The 16,763-nt window shown below is 53.9% G+C and overlaps 3 protein-coding genes across 3 annotated transcripts in view; 1 reads left to right on the top strand and 2 right to left on the bottom strand.

The window, feature by feature from the left end:
* Positions 1-4,313: 4,313 nt before the first annotated feature.
* On the bottom strand, positions 4,314-6,914 carry ETH_00005375 (uncharacterized protein; the record flags this gene model as incomplete). The annotated part of the gene is made up of 1 exon (XM_013372466.1): positions 4,314-6,914. One exon carries the CDS (start codon positions 6,912-6,914, stop codon positions 4,314-4,316), a length of 2,601 nt encoding a protein of 866 aa, XP_013227920.1.
* Positions 6,915-8,389: 1,475 nt separating this feature from the next.
* On the bottom strand, positions 8,390-12,137 carry ETH_00005370 (UDP-N-acetyl-D-galactosamine:polypeptide N-acetylgalactosaminyltransferase T3, putative; the record flags this gene model as incomplete). Its single annotated transcript, XM_013372465.1, has 6 exons — positions 8,390-8,461; positions 9,070-9,178; positions 9,610-9,702; positions 9,974-10,097; positions 10,444-11,650; positions 11,775-12,137. The coding sequence occupies 6 exons, from the start codon at positions 12,135-12,137 to the stop codon at positions 8,390-8,392; spliced, it is 1,968 nt and encodes a 655-aa protein (XP_013227919.1).
* A 3,455-nt stretch (positions 12,138-15,592) lies between these two features.
* The window catches only part of ETH_00005365 (uncharacterized protein), a gene marked incomplete at both ends in the record, with an annotated part of 2,490 nt that continues 1,319 nt past the window's right edge, over positions 15,593-16,763 (top strand). The window contains 2 exons of the mRNA XM_013372464.1: positions 15,593-15,905; positions 16,103-16,730. Of these exons, the coding sequence (XP_013227918.1) occupies positions 15,593-15,905; positions 16,103-16,730 (941 nt within the window). The remainder of the gene's footprint in view (positions 15,906-16,102; positions 16,731-16,763) is intronic.

The following is a 16,763-nucleotide window of genomic DNA, read 5'->3' as shown; positions in this document are numbered from 1 at the left end:
GACGGGCCAGCACATGCGCCTATAGCCCCTCAAAATGCAAAATTAGACTTTTAAAAACAAACGAATTGCTTTATTTGTTTTACTTCAAGACATTTCCGGAGAAACGGCAGCGCCAGATGTGGCTGGGATGCGAAGCCGCCTGTTCCCATGGGGGGCTGCGGACTCGCCGCTGCTGTCCGGGCTCGCCGCTGCAAACTCCCCTTTTTCAGCTTTTGCTGCTGCAGCAAGCAGCAGCAAGCAGCAGCAAACTCTCCACGCCCCCCCAAAAGCCAACACTGCCCAGACCAGCAGCAGCCTGCAGTGCTAGGCGGTGCACCCTCGCCCTGCTGCGCCCTTTCCGCAGCCCAGAAGCAAACACGAACTCTTCGCCAGCTTCCTCTCCAGCTTTTTTTTCAGATAAATGCATTTGAAGACAACTCTGCAAAGTCCTCAGCCCCAGACCCCCCGCCTCGACGCAGTGTATGTACACCGGGGGACTTGGGGGGGTTGCGCACGGGGGGGCCTCCCTAGGCCCCAAGCCCTTCCCGCTGGATCTACACTCCACACTCTCGAATTCCTTTTTTAACTCCATTTATTTGTTTTATTTTAATTCTTCTTCTCTTTTCCCTTTCTTCTGCGCCTCTTCGCCCCGTTCCCCGCCCCGCGGGGCTGCAGCAAACCCCAGGTGTACATACACCGCAGCCCTTGCGCCCCTCTCTTCCCCCCACAACCCCACGCGCTGCTGCTGCAGCACTTGCGCAATTCAAGCAGCAAAACATGCAGCAGCAGCAAGCATTGGGGGGCCCCCCCCCCCGCTCTCAACACAGTGTCTGGGGGGCCCCCGGGGCCCTTCTAGACAGCAAAAGTTAGCCTATTAGTTCATTTAAACCCACGAAAAGAACGTTTTAGATCTATGAGGGCCCCTGGGGGGCCCCAATGGCCCAGGGGGCCCCACAACAGCTCCAAAGGCCATAAAATTTTCCACAAGTCCATTTGCCCCAAATGGCCATTTAGTAGTTAAGGCCTCCCCCAGCGCCTCCCAGCTCTACTAGGGCTCCGGGCCGCCTTTCCTGCTGCTGCTGCTGCTGCTTCTGCTGCTGTTGCTTAGTACCTTGCTGTGGGCCGCTGCATCGTGTAGCCCCCAACGGGGAGGCTCGGGGGGCCCCCGTACCCTCTTTGGTGGCCCTGGGGGGCCCCCAGAGTTCTGCATTTGCTGCCACTTCTGCTGTTGGGGGCCCCTGGGGAGCCCCTGCAGCAGTACGAGGCTTTTCTTTTACTCTAAAGGGCCCCCCAGGGGCCCCTTGCACGCAGGGGCCCCCGCTTTTGCTGCAAGGGGGCCCCCTGAGGCTAATAGCTGCAGCTTTTGCTGCCAAGGGGGGCCCCCAGTTGCCACTTCTGCTGCTTAAAGATCCCCTAGGGAGCAGCAGCGATTTGCTGCAGTTTAGAAAAATCTTGGGCATTAAAAGCTGCCACTTTTGCTGCTCCAGAATCTTAACAGTTTGTTGCAAAGCCACTCAGGCTGCGCTGATGCTGCGGCCTTCGCAGCCGCTGCAGGAGCTGCAGCAGCGGCACAACTGCTGCTGCTGCTGCTGCTGCTGCACACCAGCGGGCCCTGGGCCTAGCTAGAGTGAAGGCTCGCCCCAAAAGGATGCTGCTAAAACCCCTCCTGCTGATACCTGCTAACACTAATTCAAAGAGCCAAATTTCACAGAGACCCTGGGGCTTTCTTTTAATGAATGCATGCATGCACGCATGCATGCACGCATGCATGCATGCAGTGTTGGACCCTCTTCATCAAATTAGATTTCAATTAAAAAGCTTGCCTGGGGATTTCCACTTCCTCTTTAGACACTAATGCATGCACAGCAGCAAATGCCTCTTCAGGGGCATTTGCTGCTGTGCATGCATTAGTGTCCATATGCGTAGCTGCAGCAAAAGCTGCTGGGGCCCCTTGGGGCCCAGCAGCCCTTTGGGGGCCCCCTGGGGCCCCTTAGGATCCCCGGGGGCCCCTTGGGGCCCTTTAGGGGCCCCCTACGCCGCTTAAAGCCTTAGGGGGCCCCAAAGGACCCATTGGAGGCCCCCTTGACCTTCCTGGGGCTCCCTTGGCCCCCCAGGGATTTTTGAGACCCCCACGGGGCCCCCGGGGGGCCCCCTTGGGCCCCCAAGGGGCCAAAAAATCCTTTATTTAAGCACTCTGCGTCCTTTCTGTAAGTGTTCAAAAGTCCTGGAGCTCAGCACCGATAAAAGTCCCCTGGGAAATTATATTTTGGAGATACGAAAGAAATGAATGAAAGTTTAAGGACAAGTAAATGAGTCAATTGGTGAAACTAAGGCAGAGACAGTAGTGCGGAAACAAACAAAGAACATGCAACTCAGGAACTTGAAAAAAAAAAAGAATAAATGAAGAGAACAAACCCCAGGAGCCTCTGGACGTACACCCCGTCGTCGGGTGTACGTACACAGGCTCCTGGGCCACAACGAAAAGCAGTTTGAAGAGAGTTTGTATTTATTTCGTCAAAAATTTGAAAAGTTTTAACTTTTTGTCTATTGTTTATTTTTTTTTCTAAGATTTGAAAGCCTTCAGCTGTACGCCCGTGCACTTGTGTGAAGACGCGCTGCTGCGTTTTTCGCGTTTAGTTTGCCATGAGTTATTTTTGTCACTTATTTCGCAAAAATGAAAAAAAAATTGTTCTGCTTGCTAAAAAGGGGAAAATGAAACAAAGAAAGGCTTTTTCTGTTCTGGCAAAGTACAGCTGGAATGCTCGCCACGTGTGTTGTGTTGCTCGGGCTGATTCAGGTGTACGTACACCTGAACTAAATCCAAGAAAAGTTGAAAATGCAACTTCAACTTCTATTTCTGCACTTTTGTTTTATTTATTTTGCAAGAAGAAAGCCAGATGCAGCCCCCCAAGATCCTCCCCACGGGCACTGGAGTTGCAGACTTGCTTTTATTTCAACTGCATGCATGAAATAAATGAATTAAATACAACAAATTGAATAAATTAAATAAATAATATAAATATCTTCGCAGATTGCACTATAGATCTGCATATTTGCTGCTCACTGTATATTTGAACTGTACATACAGCTGAGGGGACAGCGCGCACGCATGCAAAGTTCACTTCAGAACAGAATAATGATTTTAATGTCCTATTGCATGCAAAACCATGCATTCTCCCCTCCTTTTTGCATGCAAAATGCCAAACTGTCCATCAAAAGTCTTTTAAAATTATAAAAGTCTTTTAAATGGACCAAAAGTCTTCAAAAATCATAAAAGTCTTTTGTGCGGAAGTTGCGCAGCGTTTTTGTGCGCAGAAGCGCCATATATGCCATATCCCTGCAAGCTATTTATATATAATATAAATATATATTATAATATATAATATATATATATATCTAAATATATATATTATCTTTTTATATATTCATAATATATATAAATACACTTATTTGTGCTTTTAGATGTAAAGATATATTGATAAAGACATAAAGACGCAGATATATGTAATATGCATGCATATAAAGATATACAGCTGTAGACATCTATGTAGTTATATACATATATTCATATATGTTAATATATATATATATATGTTTATATAAATATATATGTAAATATATATATATAAACATATATGAATATATGTATATATGTATCTATATGTTTATAAAGATATAAATAAGTATATACAGATGGAGATAAAGATAATTACAAATATATAGATATATAGATGCACAAATATATATAAACACACTGGCAAAGGAATGAAGATACAAGCAGAGACATAAATATATAATATACAAATATATAAATGTAAAATATGTATATATATATACATTATATATATATATATAATAACATATATTATATATATATATATAAAGTTTACTGATAAAGATAGAGAGAAGATAAAGAAATGGAGTGGGAGGTGCAGAAGCACAAAGACACTTGAAGAATAAAAAGAAATAAAAGCAGAGGAGTACATACACCCAACTGAAAGCAGAAATAAAACAAGAAGAAACAAAAACACAAATTTAAATTATTTTAATTTCCATTAATGCTGAAAGCCACATTCAGTGGATTTATATGTGCATAAGGCCTTCAGGCAAAACCCAGAGACACAAAAACAGCAGCGCAGCAGCAGCAGCGCCGCAGCCGCAGCGCCGCAGCCGCAGCGCCGCAGCAGCAGCAGCGCAGCAGCAACAGCAGCGAGAAGAGAAGCAGCAGCAGCCAGCAATATGAGCCCGATTGGGGGAAAGAGTGTTAATTCGCATTTTATGTTTTTGCATTTAAGGAAGTTTTATTTAAATTTAAATTCCCTTTTGAAGTGTTTTTATCTTCTTGCCGCCTGCTGCAGCAGCAGCTCGTAAGCTGCATTTATTTGCTGCATCATCTCTTGCCCGTTGAGGCACTTATTCTCTTTTGCTGCTGCCCCTGCCTCCCCTATACACGCTGGGTTTCCTTCGCTGCTGCTGCTGCTGCTGCTGCCGCTGCTGCTGCTGCTGCTGCTGCTGGTGTGGAGGGCGGCTCTGTCTGGGTGGTGCTGCTTCGCTAGCTGCCTATACCTTTGTCGGATTTCTGCTGCTGTTGCATTTTCATTGAGTCCGAAGAGCAGCAGAGCGCGCTGCCGCTCGTCAGTTTGCTGCTGCAGCAGCAAAGTGTAGTCTTCCCAGCTTTGCTGCAGCTGCTGCAGCAGCCACTGCGCCTTCTCTGTGTAGCTCTTGCCCTTTAGTGCTGCAGAGAACTGCAGCGGCAGCTGCTGCAGCTCTTGCCACGCCTGCTGCAACGCCTGCAGCGCCTCTTGCTGCTGCGGCTGCTGCAGCTGCTGCTGCAGCAGCTGCAGCACACTCTGCCGCTCCAGCTGCCCCTCCTGCTGCAGCAGCGGCACGTTCACAAACGCATGCAGCAGCAGCAGCAGCCAACTCAGCCCCAAAACAAATATAAACAATTTGCAAATCATTTTTACAAGTGCCTGAGGAAGGCGAGAAAGAAGCAGCAGCAAGGAGTTGAAGTGCCAGCAGCAGCTGCTGCGCATGCGTTCGCACAGGTGCTGCTGCTGCTGCTGCTGCTCGCGCGCGCCCAGCAGCTTTGTTGCTGCTGCGACTGCTGCTGCTGCCTCCAGACGCTTCAATAAAATCCACAAGCCAGAAGGCTTGCTGCAGCGTGCTGCTGCTGCTGCTGCTGCTGTCAACAAAGTGCCAGCAGCAAATAACTCCTCCAGCGCCTCGACCTCGACCAGCTGAGACCACGAAAACTGCTGCTGCTGCAGCAGCAGCAGCAGCACCTCTGCGGCGCGCGACCGTTGCTGCTGCAGTGGCAGCAGCAGCAACGCCTCCGCAGGAAGCACCTGCTGGAGCAGCAGCTGCAGCAAAGCGAGAGGGAACAGCAGCATGTCAGCCCATTTCCACTGCAGCCCTGCTGCCATGCCTGCTGTTGGTACCGCAGCAGCAGCAGCAGCAGCAGCAGCAGCGTTAGCAACAATTGAACACACAATAGGAATGCAGAAGGCAAAGGAGAGTCGCAAATAAACGTATGAAGGCGCAGAAATTGAGCCAAACACGCAGCGGGACTTCTTGCTGCTGCAGCTGCTGCTGCTGCTGCCGCTGCTGCTGCTGCTGCTTCTGCTGCAGTTGCACGGAGGGGAGCGGGCAAGAGGAAGCCCCATGTAGCTGCTGACGTGGAGGTTCACCAGTGCAGCAGCAAAACAGCCTCTTGCTGCTGCATGCAGCAGCAGCAGCCACCAAGGAGAGAGTGGGATGTCTGCTGCTGTTGCTGCTGCAGCAGATGCAACAGCAGGAATGTCAATGAAAAGGTGCAGCAGCAGCACGCAGCAAGCAAAAGAAATTATTCTCTTTATAACTGACCAGCTCCAAGACAAAGCAGCAGAAGAAGCAGCACCTGTTGCTGCTGCTGCGGCTGCCCAGCAGGTTTGCTGCTGCTGCCGCTGCTGCTGCTTCTTGCACCGCCTGTAGCTGCGCGCGTGCAGCAGCCGCGCAGCAGCAGCAGCATCTGCAACAGCAGCAGCAGGAGCCCCAAAAAGAGCAGCAGCAAACTGCAGGTCTCCTGCTAGTGCCACTTGTGCTGCTGCCTCTGCTTCATGAGGGACAGGCACCTCTGCTGCTGCCGCTGCTGCTGCTGCTGCTGCCCTTTCCGGCCCTGCGGCTGCAGGACGTGCAGCAGCAGCAGCAGCAACGCAGCGGCGCATAGCCGCAACAAGTTGGTGCAGCCGCTGCCTCTCTTTCTGAACTACTTTTGCTGCCTCTTGCTGCTGCTGCTGCTGCTGCGTGCGCTGCAGCAAAAGGAGCATCTTCCCCACCCACTGCTCCCGCTGCTGCTGCAGCAGCCGGGTGTACGTCCACCTCACGCCCCTTGCTGCGTCGTACAGCAGCAGCAAACCGCAGCCGCCAAGGGTGAAGAGCCGCAGCAGCTGCTGCGGCAGCAGCAGCAAACTGGCAGCAGCAGGATAACCAATTAGCCCTCCAAAGATAAACCTGAGCAGCAAATTAATTCGCAAGAACCAGCAGTGGCGGGCAGAGAAGGGGCTCCCGCTGTAGGAGCTCAGGGGGGGGAAAGAGCTACTGCTGCTGCTGCTGCTGCGTGCTGCTGCTGCTGCTGCTGTTGCTGCTGCTGCTTCTGGCTGGCTTGGGGCTTCGGCTGGGCCGCTGGAGCAGCTGCTGCTGTGCTGCATGCATTTGCTGCATTGAAAGTCAGAGCCTTCGTCATGTTTGCTGCTGCTTTTCCCATTGCTGATGCTGCTGCTGCTCTCGCTGCTGCTGCTGCTGCTGTTCTTGCTGCTGCTGCCAAAAAGACGAACCGAAGGGCGGGCAGCATGATCCGGGCCGAGGTAGCAGCAGCTGCTGCAGTAAGTGGCGCTGCAGCAGCTGCTTGTGACAGCAACTGGCTGCTGCTGCTCAGAAGCAGTGCTGCCCTTCATAGTGCCAGCGAGCTGCTGCTGCTGCTGCTGCCGCCGCCGTTGCCGCCGCTGCGGCTGTTGCTACCGCTGCCGCTGCTGCTGAGGCCGCTCAGGCCGCTGCTCTTCTTGCTGCTGCTGCTGCTGCTGCCGCTGCCTTCAAGGCTTTGCTGCTGTCTGTTTGCACACTTTGTCTTGTCTGTTTGTCTTTTTGGCTGTCTTTCAGTTTCTTCTCTGCTGGTCTCTGTTGTTGCTTCTGAAGCTTCAAGAAATGGCCAGTTTTTGGCCTTATTGCAGCTGCTGTTGCTGCTGCTGCTGCTGCCGCTGTTGCTGCCGCGCGAGCTGCCAGTGCTCTCGCCGCTGCACCCGGTGCTGCAGGTGCTGTTGCTGCTGCTGCTGCTCTTAATTTCATTTATTCTGCTGCTGCATATTTCGCAGCATTTGTTGGTCTTCGTTTTTTGGTCAAAATGAAAGAACAAAGAGGTGGGGCTGCATGCGGCTACACAAATTGGTCCTTGAAATGTCACTTGATGGCGGCCACTTCGCTCAAACTTCTCGATTTGTTCACAAATTAATAAATAAGATCTAAAATAACATCTATTTAATTATTTATAAAGGGCAAAAGAACTAATTCAACTCATGTAGACCCCCCTTCGCCGCCGCCCGCAGCAAGGCGCAGCCGATCCGTCTCAGGTGTCTGCATGAGTTCTTTTCGCCTTTTTTTGTCTTTTTGCATTCAATTTTGGGTTTTTATTAAATTAAAATAAATAAATAAATAAATAGTTGCAAATTGAATTGGTTTGCAAGTTTGAACTCCCCGGATTAGCCCCCGCCGCAGCAAGAGCTGCAGCAAGTGACCCGCCGCGTTCTGCATTTCATGTTCTGTTTTCCTCCGTAAAACTACATTTCTTGAATTTTAAATTTAAAAATAAACAAATAAATTAAAAGAAATAAACCATTAATAATAATGAAATGCTTTTTGAAACAAAGGACAGCCATTCTTGCTGAACAGCAGCTGTTCATGATCTCTCCAGGACTCCAGCTCATGCTGCTGCCTCCTTGTGCTTCTTTTCGAAGTAAAGAAACGAAAAACTTCAAAATAAGTAAATAATTGGCAGCAAAGATGAATTAAAGAAGCAGAAATGAATTTCAAGTCTTCTGGCGCTTCTTAAAAGAACAAAAATGCTCAAAATTGAACGAAATGCGAACAAAAATGAAGAAATAATTCATAAAATGAAACTTTCAACACTGTCAACTTCTGCTGCTGCCGCAGGGGGCCAGCAGCAGCAGCTGTAGCTTCCGTTCGCGCTGCTGCACAACTTGCAGCCAGGCCTTGGCTGGCTAGGGTTTAGGGTTTAGGGTTTGGGGTTTCGATACAAGCAGGAAATGCATTTGTCACGGCGAATTTGAATGCGAAATAAACCCTTAGTCCTCCCTCCCTTGTCTTGCTGCTGCACACTTGCTGCTCATGTTCAGGGCTAGGGTTTAGGGTTTAGGGTTTAGGACTTTGCGGACGGAACTGGCGGCAGCTCAAAAACTTCAGGGGGGTTGTACTCATCCCACTGCCACTTCTGAAGACAAACACAAGGACATTTCTTGTCAAATTGTTTGCTGCTACAGCAAACGATTTGCTGCTGCAGCAGCAAACGCCTTGCTGCTGCAGCAACTTGCGGAAACGAACAAAAAGGGAATTAACTTCAGGCAAAAACACATTCAGAGCAACGGAATGAATCAATTAAATGCATCGACGGATCATCTTGTTGGAAATTTAATTAATTTCAATTATTTAAATGGTTTATTTATTTATTTATTTGCGTGCTGCTGCAGCAGAGCAGCTTTTCCTGTATTACTTCTGCTGCAGTTCAAGTTCAAACGCCCACCGCAGTGCTAATTGCAAGCTTGGGAGACAACAAATGTATTTAAATGTATTTATTGATATATAATTAGATAATTGTGATTTATAAAAGACGAATTATTTCTTTTTTGACTTATTTTCTATTTTTGCATTTTCAACAACCACCTCCGTGCAAGAAAGCGGAAGCTGACTGTACACCCGAACGGCCGGGGAGCCGCAGCGCGGAAAAGAAGAACAAATGGTTCTTGAATTAATTTAATTACTTTATAATTCTAAATTGTTTTTATTTTTGCATTTAATTAATTCTTTTTTTCTTCGAATCACCTGGTGCGAGTCGCCGCTGCCGCACTCCGCCAAGCCCAGCTGCCCGTTCTTCACCGCCAGGCATTTCCCTACAGCTCTATTCCGCAGCTTTCCGTCCTCGACGTCCCACCTTGAAAACAAAAACCAAATTAAAGCAGATAAATAAAACAAATAGAACAAATACATTTACTCGAGCACTGGCAGACGAATTAGAAACGAATGGGGAAATCTGGCGAGAGAGCCGCTGAGTGCAAGTGCACCCCCAGCACAACCTCTCCTGCTGCTGCTGCTCATGCTTTTGCTGCTGTTGTTGTTGCTGTTGCTGCTGCTGTTGCTGTTGCTGTTGCTGCTGCTGTTGCTGTTGCTGTTGCTGCTGGTGTTGCTGCTGCTGCTGCTGCTGCTGTTGCTGCTGCTGCACCCGCGGGCTTGCTGCCTGCCGTTTCTCGTGTACCCGGAAGTCGGCAGGCCACAACTATTTACTCCAGAACTTGCATTCACTGTTAATAATTAATTAATTAATTAATTAATTAATTAATTAATTAATGTATTTATTTAACTCACCACATTAGATCATTCACTCTGCACCAGTCCAAGCTGCCGCTGGGCGTGAGGCAAGCCTCGTCATTGAGCACGGGCATTACATGTCCGACTTTTCTGAGAATAAAATAAATAGATGAATAAATAAATTAATTGATTAATTGATTGATTAAAAGGAGTCCATTAATTCTTGTTTCGTTTAGTGATGGATTTTCTCCCTTTTGTCTTAAAGCTTTCGCATTTGAAGTCGCTGAAGAGTTCCTTTTCGTTTGTTCGAACTTTTGGGCTTTTTGAAAAGTCCCTTTTCCCGGCAGCGCGCATGCATGCACTTGCATGCAAGCGCTTGCATGCACTGCAACTGGAAGTTGAACCAAAAAGCAAAACGAACTTGAAGTACATAAACTCCTGCAGCTGGTGGTCTTCCTGGCAGCCCCGCAGCACTGCCCGGCTGCCCGGCGAGGGCCGCCCGGTGGCTTCGAGGCAAAGCCCGGTGTCTTCGTTTTTGAGTTTCCCTGAACCCAACAAACAAGCAAAGAAGCAAAGAAGCAAAGAACTCAACTAGCGAATGAAAGCACTGATTCATTCGTGACAACTCCGCAGCAGCAGCAGCACTCGGGGCCCCCCGCATCCGCATCCGCAGCAGGAGCAGGAGCACTCGGGGCTCCCCGCAGCCGCAGCAGGAGCAGGAGCACTCGGGGCTCCCCGCAGCCGCAGCAGGAGCAGGAGCACTCGGGGCTCCCCGCAGCCGCAGCAGCAGCAGCAGCAGGAGCACTCGGGGCTCCCCGCAGCCGCAGCAGGAGCAGGAGCACTCGGGGCTCCCCGCAGCCGCAGCCGCAGCCGCAGCAGTCGGCAGCAGACCGAGGAAGGGGACGTCGGAGAGGTGGACGACGTCGGACTCGGGGAAGACGTTCTCGAGAAACCACTGGAAACTCCTGCAGCGGCTGCGGCTGCGGAACTGCAGGCGCTGCTGCAGCGAAGCAGCGCCGTAGTCCACCGCAGGCCGCCCCAGCACCCGCCACGCCAAGTCCCCAAAACGGTCCATCCACGCCAGCGTCCGCAGCTTGTTCGCCGCCAGCGCCGAAGCGGGAAACGCGTAGCCCGCGCCGCCGCGGCGGAAGACGTGGAAGACGCGGCTGCAGGCGGCGCACTCGACGCGTCCGCCGCACTGCCAGGCGCGGAAGCTCAGCTCCAGGTTTTCCGCGCCCCAGAAGCGGAAGCCTTCGTCGTAGCCGCCGACTGCGAAGAAGAAGGCTTTCGAGCTCGCGAACAGCCCGCCCGCCATTGCCGGCGACGCCTGGTAGAGCTCCAGCTCCTCCTCCTGCTGCTGCTGCTGCTGCTGCTGCTGCTGGTGGTGGGGGTGGGGGTGGGGGTGGTTGGGGGGGGCGGAGGCGGTTTGCTGCTGCTGCTGGCGGCGGCGCTGCTGGCGCTGCTGCAGCTGGTGCGGCTCGAAGGAGTGCTCCACGAGCTGCCAGAGGAAACCCAGCTGGCAGCCGATGCCGCCAGTGACGTGCTCGAAGGTCTCCGCGTCGATGCCGTCGACCTGCGGCATCACGAGGCTGCTGCTGCTGCGCTGCAGCCGCAGCAGCAGCGGCTCCAGCCACTGCCGCTGCACCTCCACGTGGCTGTCCAGCACCACGAAGTGCGCAGCAGCCGCGGCGCGGATCGCCCGCAGCCGCGCGCCCACGATGCCCTCCCGCTGCGGACTCCGCAGCAGCTGCACCTTCCGCGGCAGCAGCAGCAGGTGCTGCTGCAGCTTCCCGTTGCCCCCCAGCGCCTCAGCCGCCACGTCTGCTGCTGTGCTGCCGTCGTCCACCAGCAGCACCTCCTGCAGCAGCTGCGGCGGCGTCCTGTTCAGCACGCTGTGCACCGAACGCAGCAAAGTCGACAGAGCCTCGTTGTGAAAAACTATCAAGACAGACGCTGCTGGCAAACTTTCCAAGTCGTACTGCACTGCAGCGCATGCAGCAGCGCGGGACTCCGGCACCGGCCGGTCCAGCGGCAGGTGGTCGCTCAGCAGCAAGTTGAAGCCGCCGCCCCGCGCCAGCTCCGCCGCCATGTTCAGGTCCTGACCAGTGGTCACGCACGCACCAGCAGCAGCGGCACTGCACCAGCAGCAGCAGCAGCGGCACCGGCAGCGGCAGCGGACGCAGCAGCGGCACGCTTTCCAGTCTGCGGCTCGCAAAACTCACGGGAGGAGGGGGGGGGCCCGGAACGTAGTTCGGAGTGCCGTCGGGCTTCAGCCCGAGGGGCCCGTGCATCCTTTCCGGGTCCACGCCGATGCTGCTGCTGCTGCTGCCGCTGCTGCCGCTGCTGCTGCTGCTGCGGGCCGCATCCAGCTGCTGCGCGGCCGGCAGCGGCGCAGCCTTCTGCTGCAGCGCAGCGTCCACGTACGTCAAGTCCTCAGCAGCAGGAGCTGCTGCAGGAAACATGTACCGCGTCAGCAGCACGGCATTCAGCAAGATCGAGCCAAAACCCAGCGCCATCACCGTTAGCTGCAGGCAGCCCCACAGCGGCCGCCGCCAGTCGGCGTGCTGCAGTGCGCCTTCCACCATTGCTGCTCCTGCTCCTGCTCCTGCTGCTGCGCTGCGGGCCCGCGGCGCGGAAGACCAAGCCCCCGCTAAACCCGATAAGCAAAAATTAACTCGTTTTCAATCGAGTTTTTCTAAAAGAGCTCCTCTTAGTTCAGCGGACTTGGTGTTGCGGCTCGGCACGTCGCAGCGGAGCAAAGCCGCAACACCATGAAATACACAACGCCGCGGCCGCCGATCCTCCCGCAAGAGACGCCCAACGCGCCTGTCGAAACTTGCAGAAATTAAATTTCAAAATGCAATTATAACACACTCAAAAATAAAATGAATCGTGCTTTCAAAAGGAAGTTTCAGCGCGGCTCGCCCGCCAGCTGTCTAGGCATCGGCGTGTCTGTACAGCCGGGTCTTTGAACACCCAAAACGCAAATTTGCAAGCGTTCACTCTTCTAAAACTTATTTTAAACTCCAAAACAAATTTAATCAACTTTTTTCCCGCGCTCTCCGCCCCCCAAATGCCTCCGATCGCACCCCCCCGCCGCTGCCGACGGCCCGTCCCACTGCATGCAGTTTGTCGCAGCCGCGGAGTCTGCAGTCTGCTGCGCAAAACGCAACTTTCCCAAAAGACTAAGGCTTTAATTTTCTAAATTAAAACGAATTTTCCAAACATACACTCAGAAACTGCGTTTATTCGGCGGCTGGAGGGCACAGGAGGCGCACCACGCCCGCAGCCCAGCTGAGCGCTCTCCTGCCGCGCTGCAGCAAACGGCCTCCACCAGCTGCTGCTGCTGCTGCCGCTGCTGCTGCTGATGCTGCTGCTGTCTTCTTTCTGCGCTCTGCACGTCTTGCTGCGCTGCTGAGGTGTACCTACACCGGAGCTGCAGCAGCACGCGCAGCCACTCAATGCAAAACCCCTGCAGCTTTTCTTCGAGCCTCGGGGCCCCACAGACAGCTGCGGTCTCCCTTTGCTGCAGCTAGCCACAGCCAGCTAGCTAGCTAGCTAGCTAGCTAGCCACGGCTAGCTAGCTAGCCACTCTGGCCTCGCCCAGACACAGCAGGCCACGGCCTTGGGGTGCCTGTGCAGGTCTCGGGCCCACAACTTGAAGCTGCAAACCCTAAACCCTAAACCCTAAACCCTAAACCCTCGCGTAACTGCAACGTAACTGAAATGGATGCAGCCGCGAGGCCCTCAAATCTGGGGTAACAATACATTTATTGTTTACTTCTTTTATCTCAATATTCTCTTTTTCATCAAAGTTCAAAATGCTTCTTCTTGTTTAAAACAAAACAAAAACATCTGCAAAAGACGCTTAAAGGCTGCATGCAGGGTGCCCGAAGCCGGGCTCCAAACCCTAAACCCTAGACCCTAAACCCTTAAACCCTAGAGAACTCCCTCTGCCCTTTTCGGTCAAACCGCTATTTAGGGTTTAGGGGTTGGGGTTTGTAGCTGAGAGCAGCTGCGGCGGTGCGCCAGCGAACGCGCCAGCGGCTAGAGAAGCAGCACCAGCAGCAGCAGCAAAGCAGCAGCAGCAGCAGCAAAGCAGAAGCAAAAGTGGCGCGGAATATGAAGGGACTTGAATAGAAAGAATCGGGCTTTTGCATGCATCCCCGGAGAGCTGCAGCAAAGTTACAGAATGTTGCACGCTTTAAACAGTTTTAACTTTGGATTTGGAGTTTCTTTTGGTCCTTTTTGGGGAAAGTTGGAGCTGCAGCAGCAGCAAAAAGCTGCAGATCACGACGTCGGGGGCCCCCTGCTGCAGCAGCACTTCTCCCGCTGCTGCAGCGGCCCAGGGGCAGCAGCAGTTTCGATTTTCTTGAAATGAAGTCCAAATGGTATTTATTTTGGACTTGTGGTTTTGCTGCAGCAAAGAGAGGCTCGGGCGGCGGCTGTTCACGCCTGGGGCGTGTGCGCGCGGCCAGGGGGCCCCCAAGGGCCCCTCGTGGGCCTTTTTGGACGCCCGATTTGGTTTAATTGTTCAAAATAAAGACTTCAAAATGCAAATTGCGTGAAAAACGGAGTTTTAACTCGGGAGAACCGGGCACTGGCTCGGCAGCTCCCACGAGTTCTGCATGGGGGGCTCTCCGGGTGGCGGTTTGCGTCCCCGGCAGCTGGCGCGGGGCTTTCGCAAGTTTAAATTAATTTGAAATTAAATAAAAAAGAAAATAAAAGAAAAGCAGCAGAGCAGGGGGCTCGGGAGCTGCGCGGGAAGCCAGATGGACCCCCCTGAGCAGAGTTGCACAGACGGCCACTGCCGGCATCGGGAGGGGGGGTGTTCAGGAGCAAAAAGCAAAGAGACGAGGCTTAACAGGGGTCTTTGGAGTTGCAATTTAAGTTTAAATTGTTTGGAAAAGGTCCATTGGGGCGCAATTGGGGTGGCTTTCGCGAATCGGAGCAGCGCCGTGCCGCGTCTTGCAGCAGCAGCAACCGGACCATAGGGCACAGGAACCTCTGGAGTTCGCGGCGAAAACGCGGGCTCGGCAAGCTTGTTTGGGGTTTATCTTGTTTGTTTCTGCGGATTCTTATTGGGTTTCTACTTTCGAAGAGGTTTTAATCGCGGGAACCCGCTTATTCCGTCCGCTTTCCCGCAGCGTTGGAGTGTACGCCCGCCCAGCAGCTGCCAATCTGCGCTCGCACGGGATCGCCAGTTTTCCCCTTGCCATTTCCTTTCCCCGAATGAAGCTTTTTCTTTCTCGCCTTCTTCGACTCGTTCTGCGGCCCTCTGCGCGAGCTCTGGATGCGTTTGGCTTCGAATTCAACTTCCCGCCGCCTCCCTCTTGCTCGTTGGGTGGGCGCTGCGCTGCAGAGTCTCGCGGATTCTCCCTTTCCTATTGAAACGCAGCTCGATCGCGGCCTTTTTTCTTTGTTTGCTGCTCCGCGGGCCAAAATAGACATCTTTCGAGCCCCTCTGCGTGTCTGAGAGCCTTTGAACGCAGCAGAACGGCTTCCCCACCCGCTGCTGCCCCGCACAGCTGCTGCCCGCTTTCCGGCCTTTTCGCCTTTCCAGTTTCGCCTCTTTCTTTGCTGCGCCTTCTCTCTTCAATGCTGCGTCGCTGCGGCCTTTTCCCTGCGGCCTAATCGCCCGCCCGTCGCCGCGCTGCAGCAGCAGCAGCAGCTCGGGGTCGGCGGCGCCTGCTGCTGCGCTGCTGCTCCGCTGCTGCTCCCCCGCGCCTCTCCCTCCCCTCCCAGCCGCCCCTCCCGCCTTTTCCTTTCCTGCAGGACCTCCCCCTTGCAGATGTCTGGGCAGCTCTAGCTGCAGCAGCAGCAGCAGCAGCAGCTAAGCTGGCAGCAGCCGACCCAAAGCGGGGCCTTTTCTCCGAGCAGCAAGCCTACCCGTTCGCCCGAAGCCCTGAGTCCTCCTCAGCAGCTCTGGGGCCCAAAGCCCAGCTGCAGGCGTAAGCAGCAGCAGCAGCAGCAGCAGCAGCAGCTTTGGCCTTTTGGTCGAGAGGTTCAGCTGTCTGTACACTCCAAACACATGCAACCAATGCCGCTCACAGGCCCCCCGACTCCTCAGGGGACTCCCAAGTTTAAAAAGTCCCGCAGCACGAGGGCTTTGCAGGTGGGGGGCCCGGACTTGACTGCAGCAGCAGCAGCAGCTGCCGCTGCTGCAGCAGCTGCTGCTGCTTCCGAAGACTCGCGGAAAGAGGCAGCCAACGCAGCAGCAGCAGCAGCAGCAGCAGGAACAGCAACAGGTCAAATGGAACAGCCCGCGCAGAAGCGCCGAAGAAGCAGCACAGCCAGCAGCCGCCGCAGCAGCAGCAGCATCCCGGCAGAGGACAGAGCTGCAGAGCCTCTATGTGAGTTGCTGCTGCAGTCTTGCTGCTGCTGCTGCTGCTGCTGCTGCTGCAGCACGTATCTCGCGCTTCCTTCTGCTGCTGCAGCTCGCTCTCCCCTGCTGCCTGCAGACTCCAAATAAATAATTAAATTAATTAATTGAATTAACCAATTGAATTAATTAATTAAATAATTAAATGAATTAATTGTTTTGCTGCAGGCAAATCCTCGAGAACAGAAAGCCGGGCGGACTCGCTGTGCAGCACGCAGCAGCCAGCAACTCCGGTGGGCCACTCGGCGACTCCGGAGCGGCTTTACGCTTCGCCCTCTCCCCGCTCCGACTCTGCAGAAGCTCCCCCAGCAGCAGCAGCAGCAGCAGCGGGCGCAGGAGCAGCAGGAGCAGCAGGAGCAGCAGGAGCAGCTGAGAAGGCGGAGCAGCAGCAGCAGGCGAGCTCGTCGCCGACTCCCTCGCTGCCCTCCGACGCGGAGTGCTGCTCGCCCGCCGCCCCGGCCGCGGCGCCCGCCGCAGCAGAGCAGCAGCAGCAGGAGCAGCAGGAGCAGCAGGAGCAGCAGGAGCAGCAGGAGCAGCAGGAGGAGGAGGCGGGCTGCTACTGCGACCTGGAGGGGTACCTGCCGGGGCAGCGGGGGGCCCCCCTGGGGCCCTTCTACGCAGACCTGCACACGCTCGAGGAGAACAGGGGCCTCCCGCGGCGGCCTCTGAAGATAATGACGTACAGCAGCGACGGCTCGTACACGGAGGTGCTGTGCTGCGAGCCGCCCGCAGCAGCAGCAGCAGCAGCAGCAGCAGCAGGGGCTGCCGCGGGAGGCGCAGCACGGCGCACCTCGGCGTGCGCGGCGCCTCCGGGGCCGCCGCGCGCGCC

Source organism: Eimeria tenella, genomic scaffold, assembly GCF_000499545.2.
Source record: "Eimeria tenella Houghton genomic scaffold, Eth_scaff1, whole genome shotgun sequence".
Lineage (NCBI taxonomy): Eukaryota > Apicomplexa > Conoidasida > Eucoccidiorida > Eimeriidae > Eimeria > Eimeria tenella.
The sequence above is the reverse complement of the archived record's forward strand: the minus strand, read 5'-3'. Positions and strand labels throughout refer to the sequence as shown.